Source organism: Somniosus microcephalus, chromosome 13 (genome assembly GCF_052327205.1).
Source record: "Somniosus microcephalus isolate GS21.2 chromosome 13, FLI_Smic_1.0, whole genome shotgun sequence".
In the NCBI taxonomy this organism is placed as follows: Eukaryota; Metazoa; Chordata; class Chondrichthyes; order Squaliformes; family Somniosidae; genus Somniosus; species Somniosus microcephalus.
Window position 1 is genome coordinate 88145115 of NC_140999.1, and position 24231 is coordinate 88169345.

Consider the following 24231-nt stretch of genomic DNA (forward strand, 5'->3'; position numbering starts at 1 on the left):
GCCACCAATGATGGCATGATTAAAATCATGGATGCACAAGAGACCAGAATTGGAGTAGCAGAGAGATCTTGGAGGGTTGTTGGACTGGAAGAGGTTACAGGGATATGGAGGGTGAGACCATGGAGGGATCTGAATACAAGGATGACAAGTTTAAAACTGAAGCGTTGCCGGACTGGAAACCAATGAAGGTCAGCGGGCACAGGGGTGATGGGTGAACAGGACCTGGTATGAGGTCGGGTACGGGCAGCAGAGTTTTGGATGAGCTTAAGTTTACAGAGGGTCGAAGATGGGAGGGCAGCCAGGAGTGCATTGGAATAGTCAAGTCTGGAGGTAACAAAGGCATGGATGCAATGGGAGTAGGCAGTCTTGGTGATGGAGCGGATATGTGGTCGGAAGCTCATCTCGGGGTCAAATAGACACCAAAGTTGCGAACAGTCTGGTTTAGTCTCAGCCAGTTGCCAGGGAGAGGAATGGATTCGATGGCTAAGGAACGGAGTTGTGGCAGGGACCAAAGACAATAGCTTTGTTCTTCCCAATATTTAGTAATATACTATTCCCTCACTAACAGTCTGATACACCACACCCACCCATACTCTAACACTAACCCCTCACTGTAACAGTCTGATATACCACACTCACTCACACTCTAATTATATCTGATAATTTTAACACTCCAATATACCACACCCTCTCACAGTGATATACTACTGTACGTTTTTGTGCAGTTATAGTTTTTTAAACATTGACAATTCCCAAATATATAACAATGTTTGAAGGTATTTTGCCAGAAGCCCTCTATTACCCTCCGAGCACCTCCTGGAGGTTGACCTGGTACAGGCTGCTGACAGGCGTTGTTCTGAATGACACACAGCGGTGCCCAAACGGAGCGGGCAGTGGGGGACTGTCATCTGAAGAGAGAAGAGATACGAGTTAAACCGTTAGAGAGGGCCAAAACTATTAGCCGAAGCGGGGCACAGGCTTTGGCACATTTGACGCTGGCACATGGCTCCAGTGATACCAGCTTCTGCTCCAACGGCCTTGCCAAGAGACGGTCATTGTCAAGCATATGTTGTTGGGAGTGCCTTTACCGGAGCACTTCAATCTCAGAAAAAAGACTTGCATTTTTATCACACCTTTCACGATCCCAGGATGCCCCAAAGTGTTTTACAGCCAATGAACTATGTTTGAAGTGTGGTCATTGTGGTAACGTCGGAAACGCAGCAGCCAATTTGTGCATAGCAAGCTCCCACAAAAAGCAATGTGATAATGACCAGATAATCTGTTTTCAGTGATGTTGATTTCGGGATAAATATTGACTGGGACATTGGGGATAACTCCCCTGCTCTGTTTCAAAATATTGCCATTGGATATTTTATGTCCACCTGAGAGAGCAGACGGAGCCTCAGTTTGATGTCTCATCCGAAAGACAGCACCTCCAACAGCGCAGCACTCCCTCAGCACCTCACTGGAGTGTCAGCCTAGATTTTTGTGCCCAGGGCCCTGAGGCACAGCGGAGAGACATTAAACCTGCCCAAAGGTTCCTTCTATTAAAATTTTCACTGTTGATTTTACAGCCCTACAACCCTTCGAGATATCTGCGATCCTCCAGTTCTGGCCTCTTGCGCATCCCTGATTTCTTTTGTTCCACCATTGGCGGCCGTGCCTTCAGCTGCCAAGTCCCTAAGCTCTGGAATTCCCTCCCTAAATCTCTCTGCCTTGCTACCTCTCTTTTCTCCTTTGAGACGCTCCATAAAGCCTACCTCTTTGACCAAGCTTTTGGTCACCTGCCATAATAGCTCCTTAAACGGCTCGGTGTCAAATTTTGTCTGATAACACTCTTGTGAAGTGTCTTGGGACATTTTACTACATTAAAGGCGTTATATAAATGCAAGGAAAGCCAAGGGCAAATACTTGCTAATGCAGACCAACCCTTCGCTCCAATATCACTCCACCCATTAAACAACAGAAAAGACCAAGCATTGGCTGGCTTCTGTTCTGGACCAGCTACAGTTAGGATCAAACGCAGTCAATTATCTTAACAATTAGTCCAGATCAAAGCCACAGCAGAGGGCAATGAATGGATGTGAAATGGGCCAAAGTAAGAGCAATTAGTGGCAGATTAATCTAACCCATCTCTCACAGTAAGTGGGCAGCAAATGGGCCTGGGCAATCAACCATCCAATCAAAGAAAGCCAAGTTTGCCCAATGACCTCAATATTAAAGAAAGAACTTGCCACACCCTCAGAAACATCTCAACAAGTTTCACATAAATTAAAAGTATCATGACTCTTGTTATGTAGGCAAATATGGCAGCCAATTTGTACACAGCAAGATCCCACAAACAGCAATAAGATGTTTTTGGCTAAAGGATGAACTTGGCCGGGACAGCAGCAGACCTCCTGCTCTTCATGGGATCTTTAGGGTCCACCTGAGTTACAGGCGAACATTAGAAAGAATCACCTTGATCAAATGCTGTGTTAAGGGCTAAATACTCAAACTCATCAGCCATCATTGTCTTAATCAATCATTGCAATGAAGGACTGCCAAATCAGTGCAGTGAGGGGCAAGCCCTAGTCCATTATATAGCCAGTCAACCTCAGTCAGGTTGTATCTTCCCTGGGAGAAGTAGTGGAAGGATTTACAATCTGACAGGCCACAATGTGAATGCTCCTTCCATGGCTGTAACCAGTGATAGGGAGGTTAGTCCTGTAAGACAGGAGGGTTATATGGGCTCCCACAACCCATACAATGAAGGGAGGCCCATCCACACCCACCGGACCCAAGTACCCTGTTGGATGTCAACTTGGAATGACAGGGCTAGAGCTCTGGTTTCCTCTAGCTGGGACTGTCTGGAGCAGGGTTTGAACCCCTCATCTTCTGACTCTGAGGCGGGAATATTACCACTAGGCCAAAGGCTCACTCCTGTGCAAATGTAAACACTGAACAATTAAGATACCCAAGACATGCTCCGTGCTCCATGGGTTTTTCCCAAGTCTGGCTGATCACCCAGGCACCAATCCGTTAACCGAATCCATCAATTACATTATGCATAACAACATGGAGAACCACAGCCCAAGTGCAAATTGGGCTAATTACTCATATCTGCCTTCACATTTCAACTATAAACAGCATGGTCCTCAAATCACTGGCCTCAGAAACAATTCTCCTGGTGTATGAGAGAGGAAAACAGCCAACAAGCTTGACGACCAGTCAGAGTGAAGGCATGCTTCGGCCAAACCCACCACTAATGGGGCAAGTTTCAATTGCAGCGTAAAGTGGGCAGACCGTGGGGGGCAGGATCCTTGCCTGTAGGAGTCGGCGTCAGGCCTGAGCCTCATTCTTTCTTATTCATTCATGGGGTGTGGGCGTCGCTGGCAAGGCCAGCACTTATTGCTCATCCCTAGTTGCCCTTGAGAAGGTGGTGGTGAGTCACCTTCTTGAACCGCTGCAGTCCGTGTGGTGAAGGTGTTCCCACAGTGCTGTTAGGGAGGGAGTTCCAGTATTTTGACCCAGCGACAATGAAGGATCGGCGATATATTTCCAAGCCAGAATGCTCAGTCATCGTAACCTGACATCAGTCATCGGGAAAATGCTGGAATCCATTATTAAGGAAGTGGTAACAGGGCACTGAGCAAATAATATTAGGATTAGGCAGAGTCAGCATGGTTTTATGAAAGGGAAATCGTCTTTGACAAATTTATTCTTTGAGGATGTAACTAGCAGGGTAGATAAAGGGGAATCAGTGGATGTGGTATATTTGGATTTTCAAAAGGCATTCGATAAGGTGCCACATAAAAGGTTGTTACCTAAGATAAAGGCTCAATGGATTGGGGGTAATATAGTAGCACGGATAGAGGATTGGTTAATGGACAGAAAACAGAGAGTAGGAATAAACGGGTCATTTTCAGGTTGGCAGGCTGTAACTAGTGGGGTGCCGCAAGGATCAGTGTTGGGGCCTCAGCTATTTACAATCTATATTAATGACCTAGATGAAAGGACCGAGTGCAATGTATCCAAGTTTGCTGACGATACAAAGCTAGGTGGGACAGTAAGCTGTGAGGAGAACACAGAGTCTGCAAAGGGATATAGATAGACTAAGTGAGTGAGCAGTAAGGTGGCAGATGGAGTATAATGTGAGGAAATGTGAGGTTATTCACTTTAGTAGGAAGAATAGAAAAACAGAGTTTTTTAAATGGTGAACAACTTTTAAATGTTGGTGTTCAGAGCGATTTAGGTGTCCTCATACAGGAAACACAGAAAGCTAGCATGTAGGTACAGCAAGCAATTAGGAAGGCAAATGGCATGTTGGCCTTTATTGCAAGGAGGTTGGAGTATAAGAGTAAGGAAGTCTTATGACAATTGTACAGGGTTTGGTGAGACCAAAGCCGGGAGGAAAGATTCGCTAGCGACCATTTTGGGTCGCTAAAATCGTCTGGGCGTTAAATTTAGCGCCCGTCAGAAAATAGTGCCGGCGATTGCTAACTTCAGTTTTAGTGCCCCAAGAGGGAAGTGGAACGCTAATCCAAGCGCTCCACTTCCTTCTTAGAATGCTAACCCCGAATATCGGGGTGGTGCGTTCTGCAGCACTACACACTGTGCCACATAGCACTGCCACATGGAAGGGGAGGGCCTAAGCCCACAACTCTGCAGGGCCCTACCGGGGAGCGGGGTGCTGTGCCAGCAGCCCGGCACACAAGAGTGCCAGGCTGCCAGATCGCGGCATGGACCCCACGTTAGAGGCAATGGGCCATGACAAGTCGGCCGATTTTTTCACCCCGCCCGCCACCTCCCCTTTACTTAGCGCCCCATGAGCCACCTGCTGTTGCATTCCCGCCCCCTGAATCTGTCGCTGTCATCGCCCGGCGTAGATTCAGGGGGAGCGGGCCAATTTTGCAGGTGGGGCAAAAACGGGGTGCTGCGCGCGGTGATCACCTGCACAGTGGAGCGAGGCGCAACCGGTTACCACCACCGCTAAACTCCCGCTGAATTTAGTGGGAGTTGCTAGCGATGCTGCACCCGGGGGAAAAGTTGTTTGTGCCCCGTTAGCACCCACCAGAGGCGCTAATGGTAGACACATATGCACCGAATTTCTAGCCTCAGCTGGAGTACTGTGTACATTTTCAGTCTCCTTATCTAAGGAAGGATATACTTGCCTTGGAGGCAGTGCAACGAAGGTTCACTAGATTGATTCCTGGGATGAGAGGGCTGTCCTATGATGAGAGATTGTGTAGAAGGGGCCCATACTCTCTGGAGTTTAGAATGAGAGGTGATTTCACTGAAACATACAAGATTCTGAGGGGGATTGACAGGTTAGATGCTGAGAGTTTGTTTCCCTGGTTGGAGTGTCTAGAACTAGGGGGGCATCGTTTCAGGATAAGGGGTCGGCCATTTAGGACAGAGATGAGGAGGAATTTCTTCACTCAGAGGGTTGTGAATCTTTGGAATTCTCTGCCCCAGAGGGCTGTGGATGCTGAGTCTTGGAGTATATTCAAGGCTGAGATTGATAGATTTTTGGACTATAGGGGAATCGAGGGATATGGAGATCAGGCGGAAAAGTGGAGTTGAGGTCGATGATCAGACATAATCTTACTGAATGGCGGAGCAGGCTCGAGGGGCCGTATGGCCGACTCCTGCTCCTATTTCTTATGTGTATGATTTGGAGGGGAACTTGGAGGTTGTGGTGTTCCAATGCTGCCCTTGTCCTTCTAGGTGGTAGAGGTTGTCGGTTTGGGAGGTCGAAAAAGCCTTGGCGAGTTGCTGCAGTGCATCTTGTACATGGTACACACTGCAGCCACGGTGCGACGGTGGTGGAGGGAGTGAATGTATAAGGTGGTCGATGGGGTGCCAATCAAGTGGACTGCTCTGTCCTGACCTGCGCGCCTGACCCGCGCTCCTGACCCGCATGCCTGACCAGCGCTCCTGACTCGCGCTCCTGACCAGCGCTCCGTACGCACTCCTGACCCGCGCACCTGACCACCACGCCTGACCTGCGCGCCTGATCTGCTCTACTGACCCGTGCGCCTGACCCGCGCGCCTGACCAGCGCTCCGTACGCGCTCCTGACCCGCACTCCTGACACGCGTGCCTGACCCGCCCTCCTGACCCGCTCTCCTGACCCGTGCTCCTGACCTGCGCTCCTGACCTGCGCGCCTGACCCGCTCTCCTGACCCGCGCTCCTGACCCATGCGCCTGACCAGTGCTTTGTACGCGCTCCTGACCACCATTCCTGACCTGCGCGCTCCTGACCCGCTCTCCTGACCCGTGCTCCTGATCCGCTCTCCTGACCCACTCTCCTGACCCGCACGCCTGACTAGCGCTCCTGACCAGTGCTCTGTACGCACTCCCGACCCGCGTTACTGGCCAACGCTCCTGACCCGCGTTCCTGACCAGTGCTCCGTACGCGCTCCTGACCCGCGCGCCTGAGCAGTGCTCCTGACCCCCGAGCCTGACCCGCGCGCCTGAGCAGCGCTCCTGACCCACGCGCCTGACTTGCGCTCCTAACCAGAGCTCCTGAACCGCACCCCTGACCCGCGTGACTGACCAGCGCTCCTGACCCGCGCGCCTGACCAGCACGGCTGACCAATGCGCCAGACCACCGTGGCTGACCAGCTCACCTGACCCGTGCTTCTGAGCCGCGCGCCTGACCACCGTGCCTGACCCGTGCTCCAGAGACGTGCGCCTGACCAGCGCTCCTGACCCACGCGCCTGACCAATGCGCCTGACCACCATGCCTGACCAGCTCGCCTGACCCGCGCTCCTGAGACGCGTGCCTGACCAGCGCTCCTAACCAGAGCCCCTGAACCGCGCTCCTGACCCGCGCGCCTGACCAGCGCGCCTGACCCGCGCTCCTGACCCGCGCTCCTGACCAGCGCTCCTGACCAGCGCTCCTGACCAGCGCTCCTGACCAGCTCGCCTTACCCGCGCTCCTGACCCGCGCTCTTGAGCCACATGCCTGACCAGCGCGCCTGACCACCGTGCCTGACAGCTCGCCTGACCCGCGCTCCTCACCTGCACTCCTGACCCGTGTGCCTGACCAGCGCAGCTGACCAGCGTGGCTGACCAACGTGCCTGACCAGCGTTCCTGAGACGCGCGCCTGACCAATGCGCCTGGCCACCGTGCCTGACCCGTGCTCCTGAGACGCGCGCCTGACCAGCGCTCCTAACCTGAGCTCCTGACCCGCGCTTCGGACCCGCTCTCCTGACCCACGCTCCGTACGTGCTCCTGACCCACGCTCCGTACGCGCTTCTGAACCGCGCAATGGACCCACGCACCTGACACGCGCTCCTGTGCCACGCGCCTGACCCGCACTCCTGACTCGTGCTCCTGACCCCCGCGCCTGCCCAGCTCGCCTGACCCGCACTCCTGAGCCTCGCGCCTGACCCGCGCGCCTGACCTGCGCTCCTAACCAGAGCTCCTGAACCGCACCCCTGACCCGCGTGCCTGACCAGCGCTCCTGACCCGCGCGCCTGACCAGCACTGCTGACCAATGCGCCTGACCACCGTGGCTGACCAGCTCGCCTGACCCGCGCTCCTGACCCCTGCTTCTGAGCCATGCGCCTGACCACCGTGCCTGACCCGTGCTCCAGAGACACGCGCCTGACCAGCGCTCCTGTGCCACGCGCCTGACCCGCGCTCCTGACTCGTGCTCCTGACCCGCGCGCCTGACCCACGCTCCTGAGACGCGTGCCTGACCAGTGCTCCTAACCAGAGCTCCTGACCCGCACGCCTGACCAGCGCTCCTGACCCGTGCGCCTGACCAATGCGCCTGACCCGCGCGCCTGACCAGCGCTCCTGACCCGCGCGCCTGACCAATGCGCCTGACCAGCTCGCCTGACCCGCGCTCCTGAGCCACGCGCCTGACCACCGTGCCTGACCAATGCGCCTGACCACCGTGCCTGACCAGCTCGCCTGACCAGCTCGCCTGACCCGCGCTCCTCACCCGCGCTCCTCACCCGCGCGCCTGACCAGCGCTCCTGAGCTGCGCGCCTGACCCGCGCGCCTAACCCATGCTCCTGAGACGCGCGCCTGACCAGCACTCCTAACCAGAGCTCCTGACCCGCGCTCCTGACCCGGTCTCCTGACCCACGCTCCGTACGTGCTCCTGACCCGCGCACCTGACTAGCGCTCCGTACGCGCTCCTGAACCGCGCAATGGACCCACACGCCTGACACGCGCTCTTGTGCCACACGCCTGACCCGCACTCCTGACTCGTGCTCCTGACCCGCGCGCCTGACCACCGTGCCAGACCAGCTCGCCTGACACGCACTCCTGAGCCATGCGCCTGACCAATGCGCCTGACCACCTCGCCTGACCCGCGCTCCAGAGACGCACGCCTGACCAGTGCTCCTGACCCGCTATCCTGACACGTGCTCCTGACCAGCGCTCCATACGCGCTCCTGACTTGCGCGCCTCACCCACGCTTCTGACCCGCGCTCCTGACCCGTGTGCCTGACCAGCGCTCCTGACCCGTGCGCCTGACCAATGCGCCTGACCAGCTCGCCTGACCCGCGCTACTGAGCCGCGTGCCTGACCAGCGCTCCTAAGCAGAGCTCCTGACCCACGCGCCTGACCCACGCTCCGGACCCAAGCTCCTAACTAGCGCTCCTGAACCGTGCTACTGGACCCGCGCGCCTGACCACCGTGCCTGACCCGCGCTCCGGACCAGCGCTCCGGACCCGCGCTCCGGACCAGTGCTCCGTACGTGCTCCTAATCCTCGCACCTGACCGGCGCGCATGAGCCGCGTGCCTGACCCCGCGCACCTGACCAGTGCTCCTGACAAGCGCATCTCACCTGCACGACTGACCAGTGCTCCTGACAAGCGCGCCTCACCAGGGCTCCTGACCAGCGCTCCATACGCACTCCTGACCAGCGCTCCGGACCAGCGCTCTGCACACGCTCCTGACCCACGCTCCATACGCACTCCTGTCCCGCGCTCCATACGCACTCCTGACCAGCGCTCCTGACCCACGCTCCTGACCAGTGCTCCTGACCTGCGTGCCTGACGCGCGCTCCTGACCCACGCTCCTGATCAGTGCTCCTGACCCGCGCTCCTGACCTGTGTGCCTGACCAGAGCTCCTGACCCACGCGTCTGATCCACGCTCCTGAGCCATGCGCCAGACAAGCACTTCTGACCAGCGCTCCTGACCCACGCTCCTGACCAGCGCTTCGTATGTGCTCCTGACCCGCGCAACTGAACTGCGTGCCCAACCCGCGCTCCTGACACGCGCGCCTGACCATTGCTCCGGACCCGCGCTCCTGAACTGTGCTCCTGATCCGCGCACCTGACCAACATGCCTGACCAGCTCGCCTGACCAGCGCTCCGGACGCGCGCTCCTGACCCGCGCGCCTGAGCAGCGCTCCTGACCCGCTTCTCCAGACCTGCCTCCTGACCCGCTCTCCTGATCAGCGCGCCTGACCAGCACTCTTGACCCGCGCTCCTGACCCGCGCTCCTGACCGATGTGCCGGACCCACGCGCCTGACCTGCGCTCCTCATCCGCGCACCTGACCAACATGCCTGACCAGCTCGCCTGACCTGCGCTCCGGATGCACGCTCCTGACCCGTGCGCCTGAGCAGCGCTCCTGACCCGCTTCTCCAGACCCGCCTCCTGACCCGCGTGCCTGACCAGCACTCTTGACCAGCACTCTTGAACCGCGCTCCTGAACCGCTCTCCTGACCCGCGCTCCTGACCCACGCGCCTGACCAGTGCTCTGTACGCGCTCCTGACCACCATTCCTGACCTGCGCGCTCCTGACCCGCTCTCCTGATCCGTGCTCCTGATCCGCTCTCCTGACCTGCGCTCCTGACCCGCGCTCAATACGCGCGCCTGACCCACTCTCCTGACCCGCACGCCTGACTAGCGCTCTTGATCCGTGCTCTGTACGCGCTCCTGACCCGCGTTACTGACCGGCGCTCCTGACCCGCGTGCCTGGCCAGCGCTCCTGACCCGCGTTCCTGAGCAGCGCTCCGTACGTGCTCCTGACCCGCGCGCCTGAGCAGCGCTCCTGACCCCGAGCCTGGCCAGCGCTCCTGACCCGCTCTCCTGACCCGCGCGCCTAACCAACGCTCCCGACCCGCGCTCCTGACCCGTGAGCCTGACCCGCGCTCCAGAGCTGCGCGCCTGACCCGCGCTCCTGAACCGCGCGCCTGGGCTGCGCTCGCGACCAATGCGCCTCTGACCCGCGCGGATCACCCGTGCTTCTGACCAGCGCTCCTGACCCGCACTCGTGACCAATGCGCCTCTGACCCGCGCGCCTGACCTGCTCTCCTGACCAGCTTGCCTGAGCAGTGCTCCTGACCTGCGCTCGTGACATGCGCGCCTGACCCGCGTGCCTGACCAGTGCTCCTGACCCGCGCTCCAAACGTGCTCCGTAAGCACTCATGACCCGCGCTTCTGACCTGCGCGCCTGCCCTGTGCACTTGACCAGCACTCCTGACCCGCGCGCCTGACATGCGCGCCTGGCCCGTGCTCCTGAGCTGTGCTCCAGAACGGCGCTCCTGACTCGCTCCCCTGACCAGCACGCCTGACCCGCGTGCCTGACCAGCACGCCCAACGAGCGCTCCTGACCCACATGCCTGACCACCGCTCCGGACGCGCGCTCCTGACCCATGCGCCCCTGACCCACGCACCTGACCAGTGCTCCTGAACCGCGCTTCTGACTCTTGCTCCTGACCCGCGGTCCCCACCCGCTCTCCTGAGCTGCGCGCCTGACCTGCGCTCGAGACCAATGCGCCTCTGACCAGCTCTCCTGACCCACGCGCCGGACCAGCTCGCCTGACCCGCACTCCTGAGCCACGCGCCTGACCAATGTGCCTGACCAGCTCACCTGACCCGCGCTCCTGAGATGCGTGCCTGACCAGCGCTCCTAACCAGAGCTCCTGACCCACTCTCCTGACCCGCGCTTCTGAAGCGCACACTGGACCGGTGCGCCTGACCCGCGCTCCTGTGCCGCGCTCCTGACTCGTGCTCCTGATCAGCGCTCCTGACCCGCGCGTCTGACCAATGCGCCTGACCAGCTCGCCTGACCCGTGTGCCTGACCAGCACTCCTGACCCGCGCGCCTGACCACAGTGCCTCACCAGATCGCCTGACCCCAGTGCCTGACCAGCTCGCCTGACCCGCGCTCCTGACCTGCATGCCTGACGCGCGCTCCTGAACCCGCGCTCCTGAACCCGCGCGCCTGACCAGCACGCCTGACCAATGCGCCTGACCAGCTCGCCTGACCCGTGCTCCTGAGCCACGCGCCTGACCAGCGCGCCTGACCACCGTGCCTGACCAATGCGCCTGACCACCGTGCCTGACCTGCGCTCCTGACCCATGCTCCTGAGACGCGCGCCTGACCCGCGCTCCTGACCCGCGCACCTGACCAGCGCTCCGGACCCACTCTCCTGACCCACGCTCCATACGTGCTCCTGACCCGCGCACCTGACTAGCGCTCCGTACTCGCTCCTGAACCGCGCAATGGACCCACACGCCTGACACGCGCTCCTGTGCCACGCGCCTGATCCGCACTCCTGACTCATGCTCCTGACCCGCGCGCCTGACCACCGTGCCGGACCAGCTCGCCTGACCCGCACTCCTGAGCCATGCGCCTGACCATGTGCTTGACCCGCGCTCCTGACCCACGCGCCTGACTTGCGCTCCTAACCAGAGCTCCTGAACCGCACCCCTGACCCGCGTGCCTGACCAGCGCTCCTGACCCGCGCGCCTGACCAGCACGGCTGACCAATGCGCCAGACCACCGTGGCTGACCAGCTCGCCTGACCCGTGCTTCTGAGCCGCGCGCCTGACCACCGTGCCTGACCCGTGCTCCAGAGACGTGCGCCTGACCAGAGCTCCTGTGCCACGCCTGACCCGCGCTCCTGACTCGTGCTCCTGACCCGTGCGCCTGATCAGCGCTCCTGACCCACGCGCCTGACCACCATGCCTGACCAGCGCTCCTGAGACGCGTGCCTGACCAGCGCTCCTAACCAGAGCCCCTGAACCGCGCTCCTGATCCGCGCGCCTGACCAGCGCTCCTGACCCATGCGCCTGACCAATGCGCCTGACCCGCGCTCCTGACTCGCGCACCTGACCAGCGCTCCTGACCAGCTCGCCTGACCCGCGCTCCTGAGCCACGCGCCTGAGCAGCGCGCCTGACCACCGTGCCTGACCAATGCACCTGACCACCGTGCCTGACAGCTCGCCTGACCCGCGCTCCTCACCTGCACTCCTGACCCGTGTGCCTGACCAGCGCAGCTGACCAGCGTGGCTGACCAACGTGCCTGACCAGCGTTCCTGAGACGTGCGCCTGACCAATGCGTCTGACCACCGTGCCTGACCCGCACTCCTGAGCCTCGCGCCTGACCAATGCGCCTGACCACCTCGCCTGACCCGCGTGCCTGACTTGCGCTCCTGACCCGCGCGCCTCACCAGCACGGCTGACCAACGTGGCTGACCAGCTCGCCTGACCCGCGCTCCTGACCCCTGCTTCTGAGCCATGCGCCTGACCAATGCGCCTGACCCGTGCTCCAGAGACACGCGCCTGACCAGCGCTCCTGTGCCACACGCCTGACCCGTGCTCCTGACTCGTGCTCCTGACCCGCACGCCTGATCAATGCGCCTGACCAGCTCGCCTGACCCACGCTCCTGAGACGCGTGCCTGACCAATGCTCCTAACCAGAGCTCCTGACCCGCGCGCCTGACCAGCGCTCCTGACCCGTGCGCCTGACCAATGCGCCTGACCCGCGCGCCTGACCAGCGCTCCTGACCCGCGCGCCTGACCAATGCGCCTGACCAGCTCGCCTGACCCGCGCTTCTGAGCCACGCGCCTGACCACCGTGCCTGACCAATGCGCCTGACCAGCTCGCCTGACCCGCGCTCCTCACCCGCGCGCCTGACCAGCGCTCCTGACCCATGCTCCTGACCCATGCTCCTGAGACGCGCGCCTGACCAGCACTCCTAACCAGAGCTCCTGACCCGCGCTCCTGACCTGGTCTCCTGACCCACGCTCCGTACGTGCTCCTGACCCGCGCACCTGACTAGCGCTCCGTACACGCTCCTGAACCGCGCAATGGACCCACACGCCTGACACGCGCTCTTGTGCCACACGCCTGACCCACACTCCTGACTCGTGCTCCTGACCCGCGCGCCTGACCACCGTGCCGGACCAGCTCGCCTGACACGCACTCCTGTGCCACGCGCCTGACCAATGCGCCTGACCACCTCGCCTGACCCGCGCTCCAGAGACGCACGCCTGACCAGTGCTCCTGACCCGCTATCCTGACACGTGCTCCTGACCAGCGCTCCGTACGCGCTCCTGACTTGCGCGCCTCACCCACGCTTCTGACCAGCGCTCCGTACGTGCTTCTGACCTGCGCTCCTGAACAGCTCGCCTGACCAGCGCTCCTAACCAGAGCTCCTGACCCGCGCGCCTGACCAGCGCGGCTGACCAATGCACCTGACCACCGTGTCTGACCAACGCTCCTGAGCCGCACGCCTGACCAATGCGCCTGACCCACTCTCCTGACCCATGCTCCTGAGGCACGCGCCTGAACAGCGCTCCTAACCAGAGCTCCTGACCCGCGCTCCTGACCCGCGCTCCTGACCCGCGTGCCTGACCAGCGCTCCTGACCCGTGCGCCTGACCAATACGCCTGACCAGCTCGCCTGAGCCGCGTGCCTGACCAGCGCTCCTAAGCAGAGCTCCTGACCCACGCGCCTGATCCACGCTCCGGACCCACGCTCCTAACTAGTGCTCCTGAACCGCGCTTCTGAACCGCACACTGGACCCGCGCGCCTGGCCGATGTGCCTGACACGCGCTCCTGTGCCATGCACCTGACCCGCGCGCCTGACCACCGTGCCTGACCCGCGCTCCGGACCAGCGCTCCGGACCAGCGCTCCGGACCCGCTCTCCAGACCCACGCTCCTGACCAGTGCTCCGTACGTGCTCCTGACCCGCACACCTGACCGGCGCGCATGAGCCACGTGCCTGACCCCGCGCGCCTGACCAGTGCTCCTGACAAGCGCGTCTCACCCGCACGACTGACCAGTGCTCCTGACAAGCGCGCCTCACCAGGGCTCCTGACCAGCGCTCCATACGCACTCCTGACCCGCACTCCGGACCAGCGCTCCGGACCAGCGCTCTGCACACGCTCCTGACCAGCGCTCCATACGCACTCCTGACCCGCACTCCAGACCAGCGCTCCATACGCACTCCTGACCAGCGCTCCGGACCAGTGCTCTGTACACGCTCCTGACCCACGCTCCTGACCAGTGCTCCTGACCTGCGTGCCTGATGCGCGCTCCTGACCCGCGCTCCTGACCAGTGCGCCTGACCCGCGCGCCTGGCCCGCGCTCCTGACCTGCACACCTGGCCCATGCTCCTGACCTGCGTGCCTGACCAGAGCTCCTGACCCACGCGCCTGATCCACGCTCCTGAGCCGTGCGCCAGACAAGCACTCCTGACCAGCGCTTCGTATGTGCTCCTGACCCGCGCAACTGAACTGCGTGCCCAACCCGCGCTCCTGACCCGCGCTCCTGACCCGCGCATCTGACCATTGCTCTGGACCCGCTCTCCTGACCTGCGCTCCGGACCTGCGCTCCGGACCCGCGCGCCGGACCCGCGCTCCTGAACTGCGCTCCTGATCCGCGCACCTGACCAACATGCCTGACCAGCTCGCCTGACCAGCGCTCCGGACGCGCGCTCCTGACCCGCGCGCCTGAGCAGCGCTCCTGACCCGCTTCTCCAGACCTGCCTCCTGACCCGCTCCCCTGAGCTGCGCTCCTGACCCGCGCGCCTGACCAGCACTCTTGGCCCGCGCTCCTGACCAGCACTCCTGACCCGTGCTCCTGACCGATGTGCCGGACCCATGCGCCTGACCTGCGCTCCTCATCCGCGCACCTGACCAACATGCCTGATCAGCTCGCCTGACCAGCGCTCCTGACCTGCGCTCCGGATGCGCGCTCCTGACCCGTGCGCCTGAGCAGCGCTCCTGACCCGCTTCTCCAGACCCGCCTCCTGACCCGCGTGCCTGACCAGCACTCTTGACCCGCTCTCCTGAACCGCGCTCCTGACCCGCGCTCCTGACCGATGTGCCGGACCCACGCGCCTGACCCGCTCTCCTGACACGTGCTTCTGACCTGCGCTCCTGACCTGTGCGCCTGACCCGCTCTCCTGACCCGCGCTCCTGACCCACGCGCCTGACCAGTGCTCTGTACGCGCTCCTGACTACCATTCCTGACCTGCGCGCTCCTGACCCACTCTCCTGACCCGTGCTCCTGATCCGCTCTCCTGACCCGCGCTCCTGACCCGCACGCCTGACTAGCGCTCCTGACCAGTGCTCTGTACGCGCTCCTGACCCGCGTTACTGACCAGCGCTCCTGACCCGCGTGCCTGGCCAGCGCTCCTGACCCGCGTTCCTGACCAGCGCGCCGTACGCGCTCCTGACCCGCTCGCCTGAGCAGCGCTCCTGACCCCCGAGCCTGACCCGCGCGCCTGGCCAGCGCTCCTGACCAACTATCCTGACACGTGTTCCTGACCAGCGCTCCGTACGGGCTTCTGACCCGCGCGCCTGACCACCGCTCCTGAACAGCTAGCCTGACCAACGCTCCTGACTTGTGCTCCTAACGCGCACTCCTGACCCGCGTGCCTGGCCAGCGCTCCTGACCCGCTCTCCTGACCCGCGCGCCTAACCAACGCTCCTGACCCGCGCTCCTGACCCGTGAGCCTGACCAACGTGCCTGACACGCGCTCCAGAGCTGCGCGCCTGACCCGCGCGCCTGGGCTGCGCTCGTGACCAATGCGCCTCTGACCCGCGCGCATCACCCGTGCTTCTGACCAGCGCTCCTGACCCGCACTCGTGACCAATGCGCCTGACCCGCGCGCCTGACCCGCTCTCCTGACCAGCTTGCCTGAGCAGTGCTCCTGACCTGCGCTCGTGACATGCGCGCCTGACCCGCGCTCCTGACCCGCGTGCCTGACCAGTGCTCCTGACCCGCACTCCAAACGTGCTCCGTAAGCGCTCATGACCCGCGCTTCTGACCTGCGCACCTGCCCTGTGCACCTGACCAGCACTCCTGACCCGCGCGCCTGACCAGCGCTCCTGACATGCGCGCGTGGCCCGTGCTCCTGAGCTGTGCTCCAGAACGGTGCTCCTGACTCGCTCCCCTGACCAGCACGCCTGACCTGCGTGCCTGACCAGCACGCCTGACGAGCGCTCCTGACCCACGTGCCTGACCAGTGCTCCTGAACTGCGCTTCTGACTCTTGCTCCTGACCCGCGCTCCCCACCTGCTCTCCTGAGCTGCGCGCCTGACCTGCGCTCGAGACCAATGCGCCTCTGACCAGCTCTCCTGACCCACGCGCCGGACCAGCTCGCCTGACCCGCTCTCCTGAGCCACGCGCCTGACCAATGCACCTGACCAGCTCACCTGACCCACGCTCCTGAGATGCGTGCCTGACCAGCGCTCCTAACCAGAGATCCTGACCCACTCTCCTGACCCGCGCTTCTGAAGCGCGCACTGGACCGGTGCGCCTGACCCGCACTCCTGTGCCGCACTCCTGACTCGTGCTCCTGATCAGCGCTCCTGACCCGCGCGTCTGACCAATGCGCCTGACCAGCTCGCCTGACCCGCGTGCCTGACCAGCACTCCTGACCCGCGCACCTGACCACAGTGCCTGACCAGCTCGCCTGACCCCAGTGCCTGACCAGCTCGCCTGACCCGCGCTCCTGAGCTGCGTGCCTGACCAGCGCTCCTAACCAGAGCTCCTGACCCGCGCGCCTGACCCGCGCTCCTGACCCACGCTCCTGACTCGCGCGCCTGACCAGCACGCCTGACCAATGCACCTGACCAGCTCGCCTGACCCGCGCTCCTGAGCCACTCGCCTGACCAGCGCGCCTGACCAGCGCGCCTGACCACCGTGCCTGACCAGCTCGCCTGACCCGCGCTCCTGAGCCACTCGCCTGGCCAATGCGCCTGACCACCGTGCCTGACCCATGCTCCTGAGACGCGCGCCTGACCCGCGCTCCTGACCCGCGCACCTGACCAGCGCTCCGGACCCACTCTCCTGACCCACGCTCCATACGTGCTCCTGACCCGCGCACCTGACTAGCGCTCCGTACGCGCTCCTGAACCGCGCAATGGACCCACACGCCTGACACGCGCTCCTGTGCCACGCGCCTGATCCGCACTCCTGACTCATGCTCCTGACCCGCGCCTGACCACCGTGCCGGACCAGCTCGCCTGACCCGCACTCCTGAGCCATGCGCCTGACCATGTGCTTGACCCGCGCTCCTGACCCACGCGCCTGACTTGCGCTCCTAACCAGAGCTCCTGAACCGCACCCCTGACCCGCGTGCCTGACCAGCGCTCCTGACCCGCGCGCCTGACCAGCACGGCTGACTAATGCGCCAGACCACCGTGGCTGACCAGCTCGCCTGACCCGTGCTTCTGAGTCGCGCGCCCGAGCACCGTGCCTGACCCGTGCTCCAGAGACGTGCGCCTGACCAGCGCTCCTGTGCCACGCGCCTGACCCGCGCTCCTGACTCGTGCTCCTGACCCGTGCGCCTGATCTGCGCTCCTGACCCACGCGCCTGACCAATGCGCCTGACCACCATGCCTGACCAGCTCGCCTGACCCGCGCTCCTGAGATGCGTGCCTGACCAGCGCTCCTAACCAGAGCCCCTGAACCGCGCTCCTGACCCGCGCGCCTGACCAGCGCTCCTGACCCATGCGCCTGACCAATGCGCCTGACCCGCGCTCCTGACTCGCGCACCTGACCAGCTCGCCTGACCCGCGCTCCTGACCCGCGCTCCTGAGCCACGCGCCTGACCACCGTGCCTGACAGCTCGCCTGACCCGCGCTCCTCACCTGCACTCCTGACCCGTGTGCCTGACCAGCGCAGCTGACCAGCGTGGCTGACCAACGTGCCTGACCAGCGTTCCTGAGACGCGCGCCTGACCAATGCGCCTGACCACCGTGCCTGACCCGCGCTCCTGAGACGCGCGCCTGACCAGCGCTCCTAACCAGAGCTCCTGACCCGCGCTCCTGACCAGCGCTTCGGACCCGCTCTCCTGACCCACGCTCCGTACGTGCTCCTGACCCACGCTCCGTACGCGCTTCTGAACCGCGCAATGGACCCATGCACCTGACACGCGCTCCTGTGCCACGCGCCTGACCCGCACTCCTGACTCGTGCTCCTGACCCACGCGCCTGCCCAGCTCGCCTGACCCGCACTCCTGAGCCTCGCTTTGACCAATGCACCTGACCACCTCGCCTGACCCGCGCGCCTGACCTGCGCTCCTTACCAGAGCTCCTGAACCGCACCCCTGACCCGCGTGCCTGACCAGCGCTCCTGACCCGTGCACCTGACCAGCACGGCTGACCAATGCGCCTGACCACCGTGGCTGACCAGCTCGCCTGACCTTCGCTCCTGACCCCTGCTTCTGAGCCATGCGCCTGACCAATGCGCCTGACCACCGTGCCTGACCCGTGCTCCAGAGACACGCGCCTGACCAGCGCTCCTGTGCCACGCGCCTGACCCGCGCTCCTGACTCGTGCTCCTGACCCGCTCGCCTGATCAATGCGTCTGACCAGCTCGCCTGACCCGCGCTCCTGAGACGCGTGCCTGACCAGTGCTCCTAACCAGAGCTCCTGACCCGCGCGCCTGACCAGCGCTCCTGACCCGTGCGCCTGACCAATGCGCCTGACCCGCGCGCCCGACCAATGCGCCTGACCGCCGTGCCTGACCAGCTTGCCTGACCAGCTCGCCTGACCCGCGCTCCTCACCCGCGCGCCTGACCAGCGCTCCTGAGCTGCGCGCCTGACCCATGCTCCTGAGACGCGCGCCTGACCAGCACTCCTAACCAGAGCTCCTGACCCGCGCTCCTGACCCGGTCTCCTGACCCACGCTCCGTACGTGCTCCTGACCCGCGCACCTGACTAGCGCTCCGTACGCGCTCCTGAACCGCGCAATGGACCCACACACCTGACACGCGCTCCTGTGCCACACGCCTGACCCGCACTCCTGGCTCGTGCTCCTGACCCGCGCGCCTGACCACCATGCCGGACCAGCTCGCCTGACACGCACTCCTGAGCCACGCGCCTGACCAATGCGGCTGACCACCTCGCCTGACCCGCGCTCCAGAGACGCATGCCTGACCAGTGCTCCTGACCCGCTATCCTGACACGTGCTCCTGACCAGCGCTCCGTACGCGCTCCTGACTTGCGCGCCTCACCCACGCTCCTGACCAGCGCTCCGTACGTGCTCCTGACCTGCGCTCCTGAACAGCTCGCTTGACCAGCGCTCCTAACCAGAGCTCCTTACCCGCGCGCCTGACCAGCGCGGCTGACCAATGCACCTGACTGCCGTGCCTGACCAGCTCGCCTGACCCACGCGCCTGACCACGGTGCCTGACCCGCGCTCTGTCCCGTGCTCCTGAAATGCGCACCTGACCAGAGCCCCTGACCCGCGCTCCTGACCAATGCGCCTGACCCGCGCTCCTGACCCGTGCGCCTGACCACCGTGCCTGACCAACGCTCCTGACCAATGCGCCTGACCCGCGCGCCTGACCCGCGCGCCTGACCAGCTCGCCTGACCAGCTCGCCTGACCCACTCTCCTGACCCGTGCTCCTGAGGCACGCGCCTGAACAGCGCTCCTAACCAGAGCTCCTGACCCGCGCTCCTGACCCGCGTGCCTGACCAGCGCTCCTAAGCAGAGCTCCTGACCCACGCGCCTGAACCACGCTCCGGACCCACGCTCCTAACTAGCGCTCCTGAACCGTGCTTCTGAACCGCGCACTGGACCCGCGCGCCTGGCCAATGCGCCTGACACGCGCTCCTGTGCCATGCGCCTGACCCGCGCGCCTGACCGCCGTGCCTGACCCGCGCTCCTGACCCGCGCTCCGGACCAGCGCTCCGGACCAGCGCTCCGGACCAGCGCTCCGGACCAGCGCTCCGGACCCGCTCTCCAGACCCACGCTCCTGACCAGTGCTCCGTACGTGCTCCTGACCCGCGCACCTGACCGGCGCGCATGAGCCACGTGCCTGACCCGCGCGCCTGACCAGTGCTCCTGACAAGCGCGTCTCACCCGCACAACTGACCAGTGCTCCTGACAAGCGCGCCTCACCAGGGCTCCTGACCAGCGCTCCATACGCACTCCTGACCCGCACTCCAGACCAGCGCTCCATACGCACTCCTGACCAGCGCTCCGGACCAGCGCTCTGTACACGCTCCTGACCAGCGCTCCATACGCACTCCTGACCAGCGCTCCGGACCAGCGCTCTGTACACGCTCCTGACCAGTGCTCCTGACCTGCGTGCCTGACGCGCGCTCCTGACCCGCGCTCCTGAACCCGCGCGCCTGGCCCGCGCTCCTGGCCCCCGCTCCTGATCTGCGCTCCTGACCTGCACACCTGGCCCACGCTCCTGACCTGCGTGCCTGACCAGAGCTCCTGACCCACGCGCCTGATCCACGCTCCTGAGCCGTGCCCCAGACAAGCACTCCTGACCAGCGCTCCTGACCCACGCTCCTGACCAGCGCTTCGTATGTGCTCCTGACCCGCGCAACTGACCATTGCTCTGGACCCGCTCTCCTGACCCGCGCTCCTGACCCGCGCTCCTGACCCGCGCTCCTGACCCGCGCTCCTGACCCGCGCGCCTGAACTGCGCTCCTGAACTGCGCTCCTGACCAACATGCCTGACCAGCTCGCCTGACCAGCGTTCTGGACGCGCGCTCCTGACCCGCGCGCCTGAGCAGCGCGCCTGACCCGCTCTCCTGACCTGCGCTCCGGAACTGCGCTCCTGATCCGCGCGCCTGAACTGCGCTCCTGAACTGCGCTCCTGACCAACATGCCTGACCAGCTCGCCTGACCAGCGTTCTGGACGCGCGCTCCTGACCCGCGCGCCTGAGCAGCGCTCCTGACCCGCTTCTCCAGACCCGCGCGCCTGACCGATGTGCCGTACCCACGCGCCTGACCTGCGCTCCTCATCCGCGCTCCTGATCTGCGCAATGGACCCACGCGCCTGACCCACACTCCTGACCCGTGCTCCTGATCTGCGCAATGGACCCACGCGCCTGACCTACGAGCCGGACCCAATCTCCTGACCCGGGCGCCTGACCCGCGCTCCTGAGCCACGCGCCTGACCAGCGCACCTGTCCCGCGCGCCTGAACCGTGCTCCTGTGCCTCGCGCCTGACCCGCGCTCGTGACCAATGCGCCTCTGACCTGCGCGCCTGACCCGCGTGCCTGACCAACGCTCCTGACCTGCGCGCCTGACCAGCGCACCTGAACCACGAGCCTGACCCGCGCGCCTGACCAACGTGCCTCACCAGCTCGCCTGACCAGCCAGCGCCCCTGACCTGCACTCCGGACGCACGCTCCCGAGCCGCGCGCCTGACCAGCGCTCTTGACCCACTCCCCTGACCCGTGCTCCTGCCCCGCACGCCTGACCCGCTCTCCTGACCCTCGCGCCTGACCCACGCTCCTGACCAGCACTCTTGATCTGCGCGCCTGTCCCGCGCGCCTGAACCGTGCTCCTGTGCCTTGCGCCTGACCCGCGCTCGTGACCAATGCGCCTCTGACCCGCGCGCCTAACCCGCATGCCTGACCAGCACTCCTGACCTGCGCGCCTGACCAGCGCACCTGAACCACGAGCCTGACCAACGCGCCTCACCAGCTCGCCTGACCAGCCAGCGCTCCTGACCTGCACTCCGGACGCACGCTCCCGAGCCGCGCGCCTGACCAGCGCTCTTGACCCACTCCCCTGACCCGTGCTCCGGACCCATACGCCTGAGCAGTGCTCCTAACCCGTGCTCCTGCCCCGCGCTCCTGACCCGCTCTCCTGACCCTCGCGCCTGACCCACGCTCCTGACCAGCACTCTTGATCTGCGCGCCTGACCCGCGTGCCTGACCCACGCGCCTGACCAGCACTCTTGATCTGCTCTCCTGAACCGCGCTCCTGACCCGCACGCCTGACCGATGTGCCAGACCCATGCGCCTGACCCACTATCTTGACCCGCGCTCCTGATCCGCGCACTGGACCCATGTGCCTGACCCGCGAGCCTGACCTACATGCTGGACCCATGTCATAGAGTCATAGAGTTTTACAGCACAGAAAGAGGCCCTTCGGCCCATCGTGTCTGCGCCGCCGATCCACCCCTGTCCAATCTAATCCCATTTTCCAGTATTTGGTCCATAGCCTTGTATGCAATGGCATTTCAAGTGCTCATCCAAATGCTTCTTGAATGTTGTGAGGGTTCCTGCCTCTACCACCCTTTTAGGCATTGAGTTCCACATTCCAACCACCCTCTGGGTGAAAAAGTTCCTCCTCAAATTCCCTCTAAATCTCCTGCCCCTTACCCTGAATCTATGCCCCCTTGTTATTGACCCCCCTACTAAGTTCCTCTTTGTCTACCCTATCTATGCCCCTCATCATTTTGTACACCTCAATCAGGTCCCCCCTCAGCCTTCTTTGCTCCAAGGAAAACAACCCCAGCCTGTTTAGTCTTTCTTCATAGCTGAGGCGCTCCATCCCAGGTAACATCCTGGTGAATCTTCTCTGCACCTCTCCAAAGCAATCACATCCTTCCTATAGTGAGGCGACCAGAACTGCACACAGTACTCCAGCTGTGGCCTCACCAGCGTTTTGTACAGCTCCATCATAACCTCCCTGCTCTTATATTCTATGCCTCGGCTAATGAAGGCAAGTATCCCATAAGCCTTTTTAACCACCTTATCTACCTGTTCCGCTGCCTTCAGGGATCTATGTACATGTACACCAAGGTCCCTCTGACCCTCTGTACTTCCTAGGGTCCTACCACTCATTGTATATTCCCTTGCCTTATTTGTCCGTCCAAAATGCATCACCTCGCACTTTTCAGGGTTAAATTCCATTTGCCACTTTTCCGCCCATCTGACCAACCCGTTTATATCGTCCTGTAGCCTGAGGCTTTCCTCCTCGCAATTTACCACCCCACCAATTTTCGTGTCATCTGCGAACTTACTGATCATACCTTTTACATTCTCATCCAAATCATTTATGTAGATCACAAACAACAAGGGACCCAGCACCGATCCCTGAGGTACCCCACTGGACACAGGCTTCCAGTCACAAAAGCAACCTTCGACCATCACCCTCTGCCTCCTGACCCGCGTGCCTGGCCATTGCGCCTGACCCACGCTCCTGAGCCGCGTGCCTGACCAGTGCGCCTGACCGGTGCACCTGACCCGCGCTCCTGACCTGCTCTCCTGACCAGCGCACCTGACCAGCACTCCGTACGTGCTCCTGACCCGCGCTCCTGACCCGCGCGCCTGACTCGTGCTCCTGACCACCGCGCCTGACTTGCGCTCCTGACCCGCGCACCTGAGCAGCGCTCCTGACCCACTCGCCTGAGACGCGCGCCTGACCACTACACCTGACCAGCGCTCCTGACCTGCGCGCCTGAACCATGCTCCTGACCTGCGCGCCTTACCCGTGCTCCTGACCCGTGCTCCTGACCCGCGCTCCTGACCCGCGCTCCTGACCTACGCGCCTGACCCACGCGCCTTACCCGTGCTCCTGACCAGCGGTCCCGACCTGCGCTCCTGACCCGCGCGCCTGACCTGCGCTCCCGATGTTGCACCTGGCCAGCACTCCTGACCCACGCTCCTGACCAGCTTCATACGCACTCTGTACCCGCACTCCTGACCCGCACACCTGACCTGCGTGCCCGACCCGCGCACCTGACCAGTGCTCTGTACGCGCTCCTGACCCGCACGCCCGATCACCGCGCCTGACCAGCACTCCTGACGCGTTCCCCTGACGTGCTCCTGACCCGTGCGCTTGACCCACGCTCCGGACCCGCGCTCCTGAGCCGAGCGCCTGAGCCGCACACCTGACTCACGCTCCTGTCCCGCACACCTGACCATCGCGCCTGACCCGCGCTCCTGAGCCTCGCGCCTGACCGGCAGCCCTGACCGCCGCTCCTGACCCGTGCTCATGACCAATGCGCCTCTGACCCGCTCGCCTGAAGCGCGCTCCTCAGCCGCGCGCCTGACCCGCCCGGCTGACCAGAGCTCAGGACCTGCGCGCCTGACCAGAGCTCAGGACCCGCTCTCCTGACCCGCTCGCCTGGCCCGCGCGCCTGACCAGAGCTCAGGACCCGCGTGCCTGACCTGCGTGCCTGACCCGCGCTCCGTACGCGCTCCTGACCCGCGCGCCTGACCCGCGCCCGAGGCGTGTGACTGACCGGCGCGCCTGACCCGTGCTCGT

The 24231-nt window shown here is 63.0% G+C and overlaps 1 protein-coding gene across 2 annotated transcripts in view; it reads right to left on the reverse strand.

Annotated features, from left to right (window-relative positions):
- LOC147108474 (myosin light chain kinase 2, skeletal/cardiac muscle-like) overlaps window positions 1-24231 on the reverse strand; it is a 949466-nt gene that overhangs the window by 329913 nt on the left and 595322 nt on the right. For both annotated transcript variants that reach the window (XM_086005118.1, XM_086005119.1), the window contains one exon: window positions 803-908. In XM_086005118.1, coding sequence (XP_085861244.1) covers window positions 803-908 — 106 coding nt within the window. The remainder of the gene's footprint in view (window positions 1-802; window positions 909-24231) is intronic.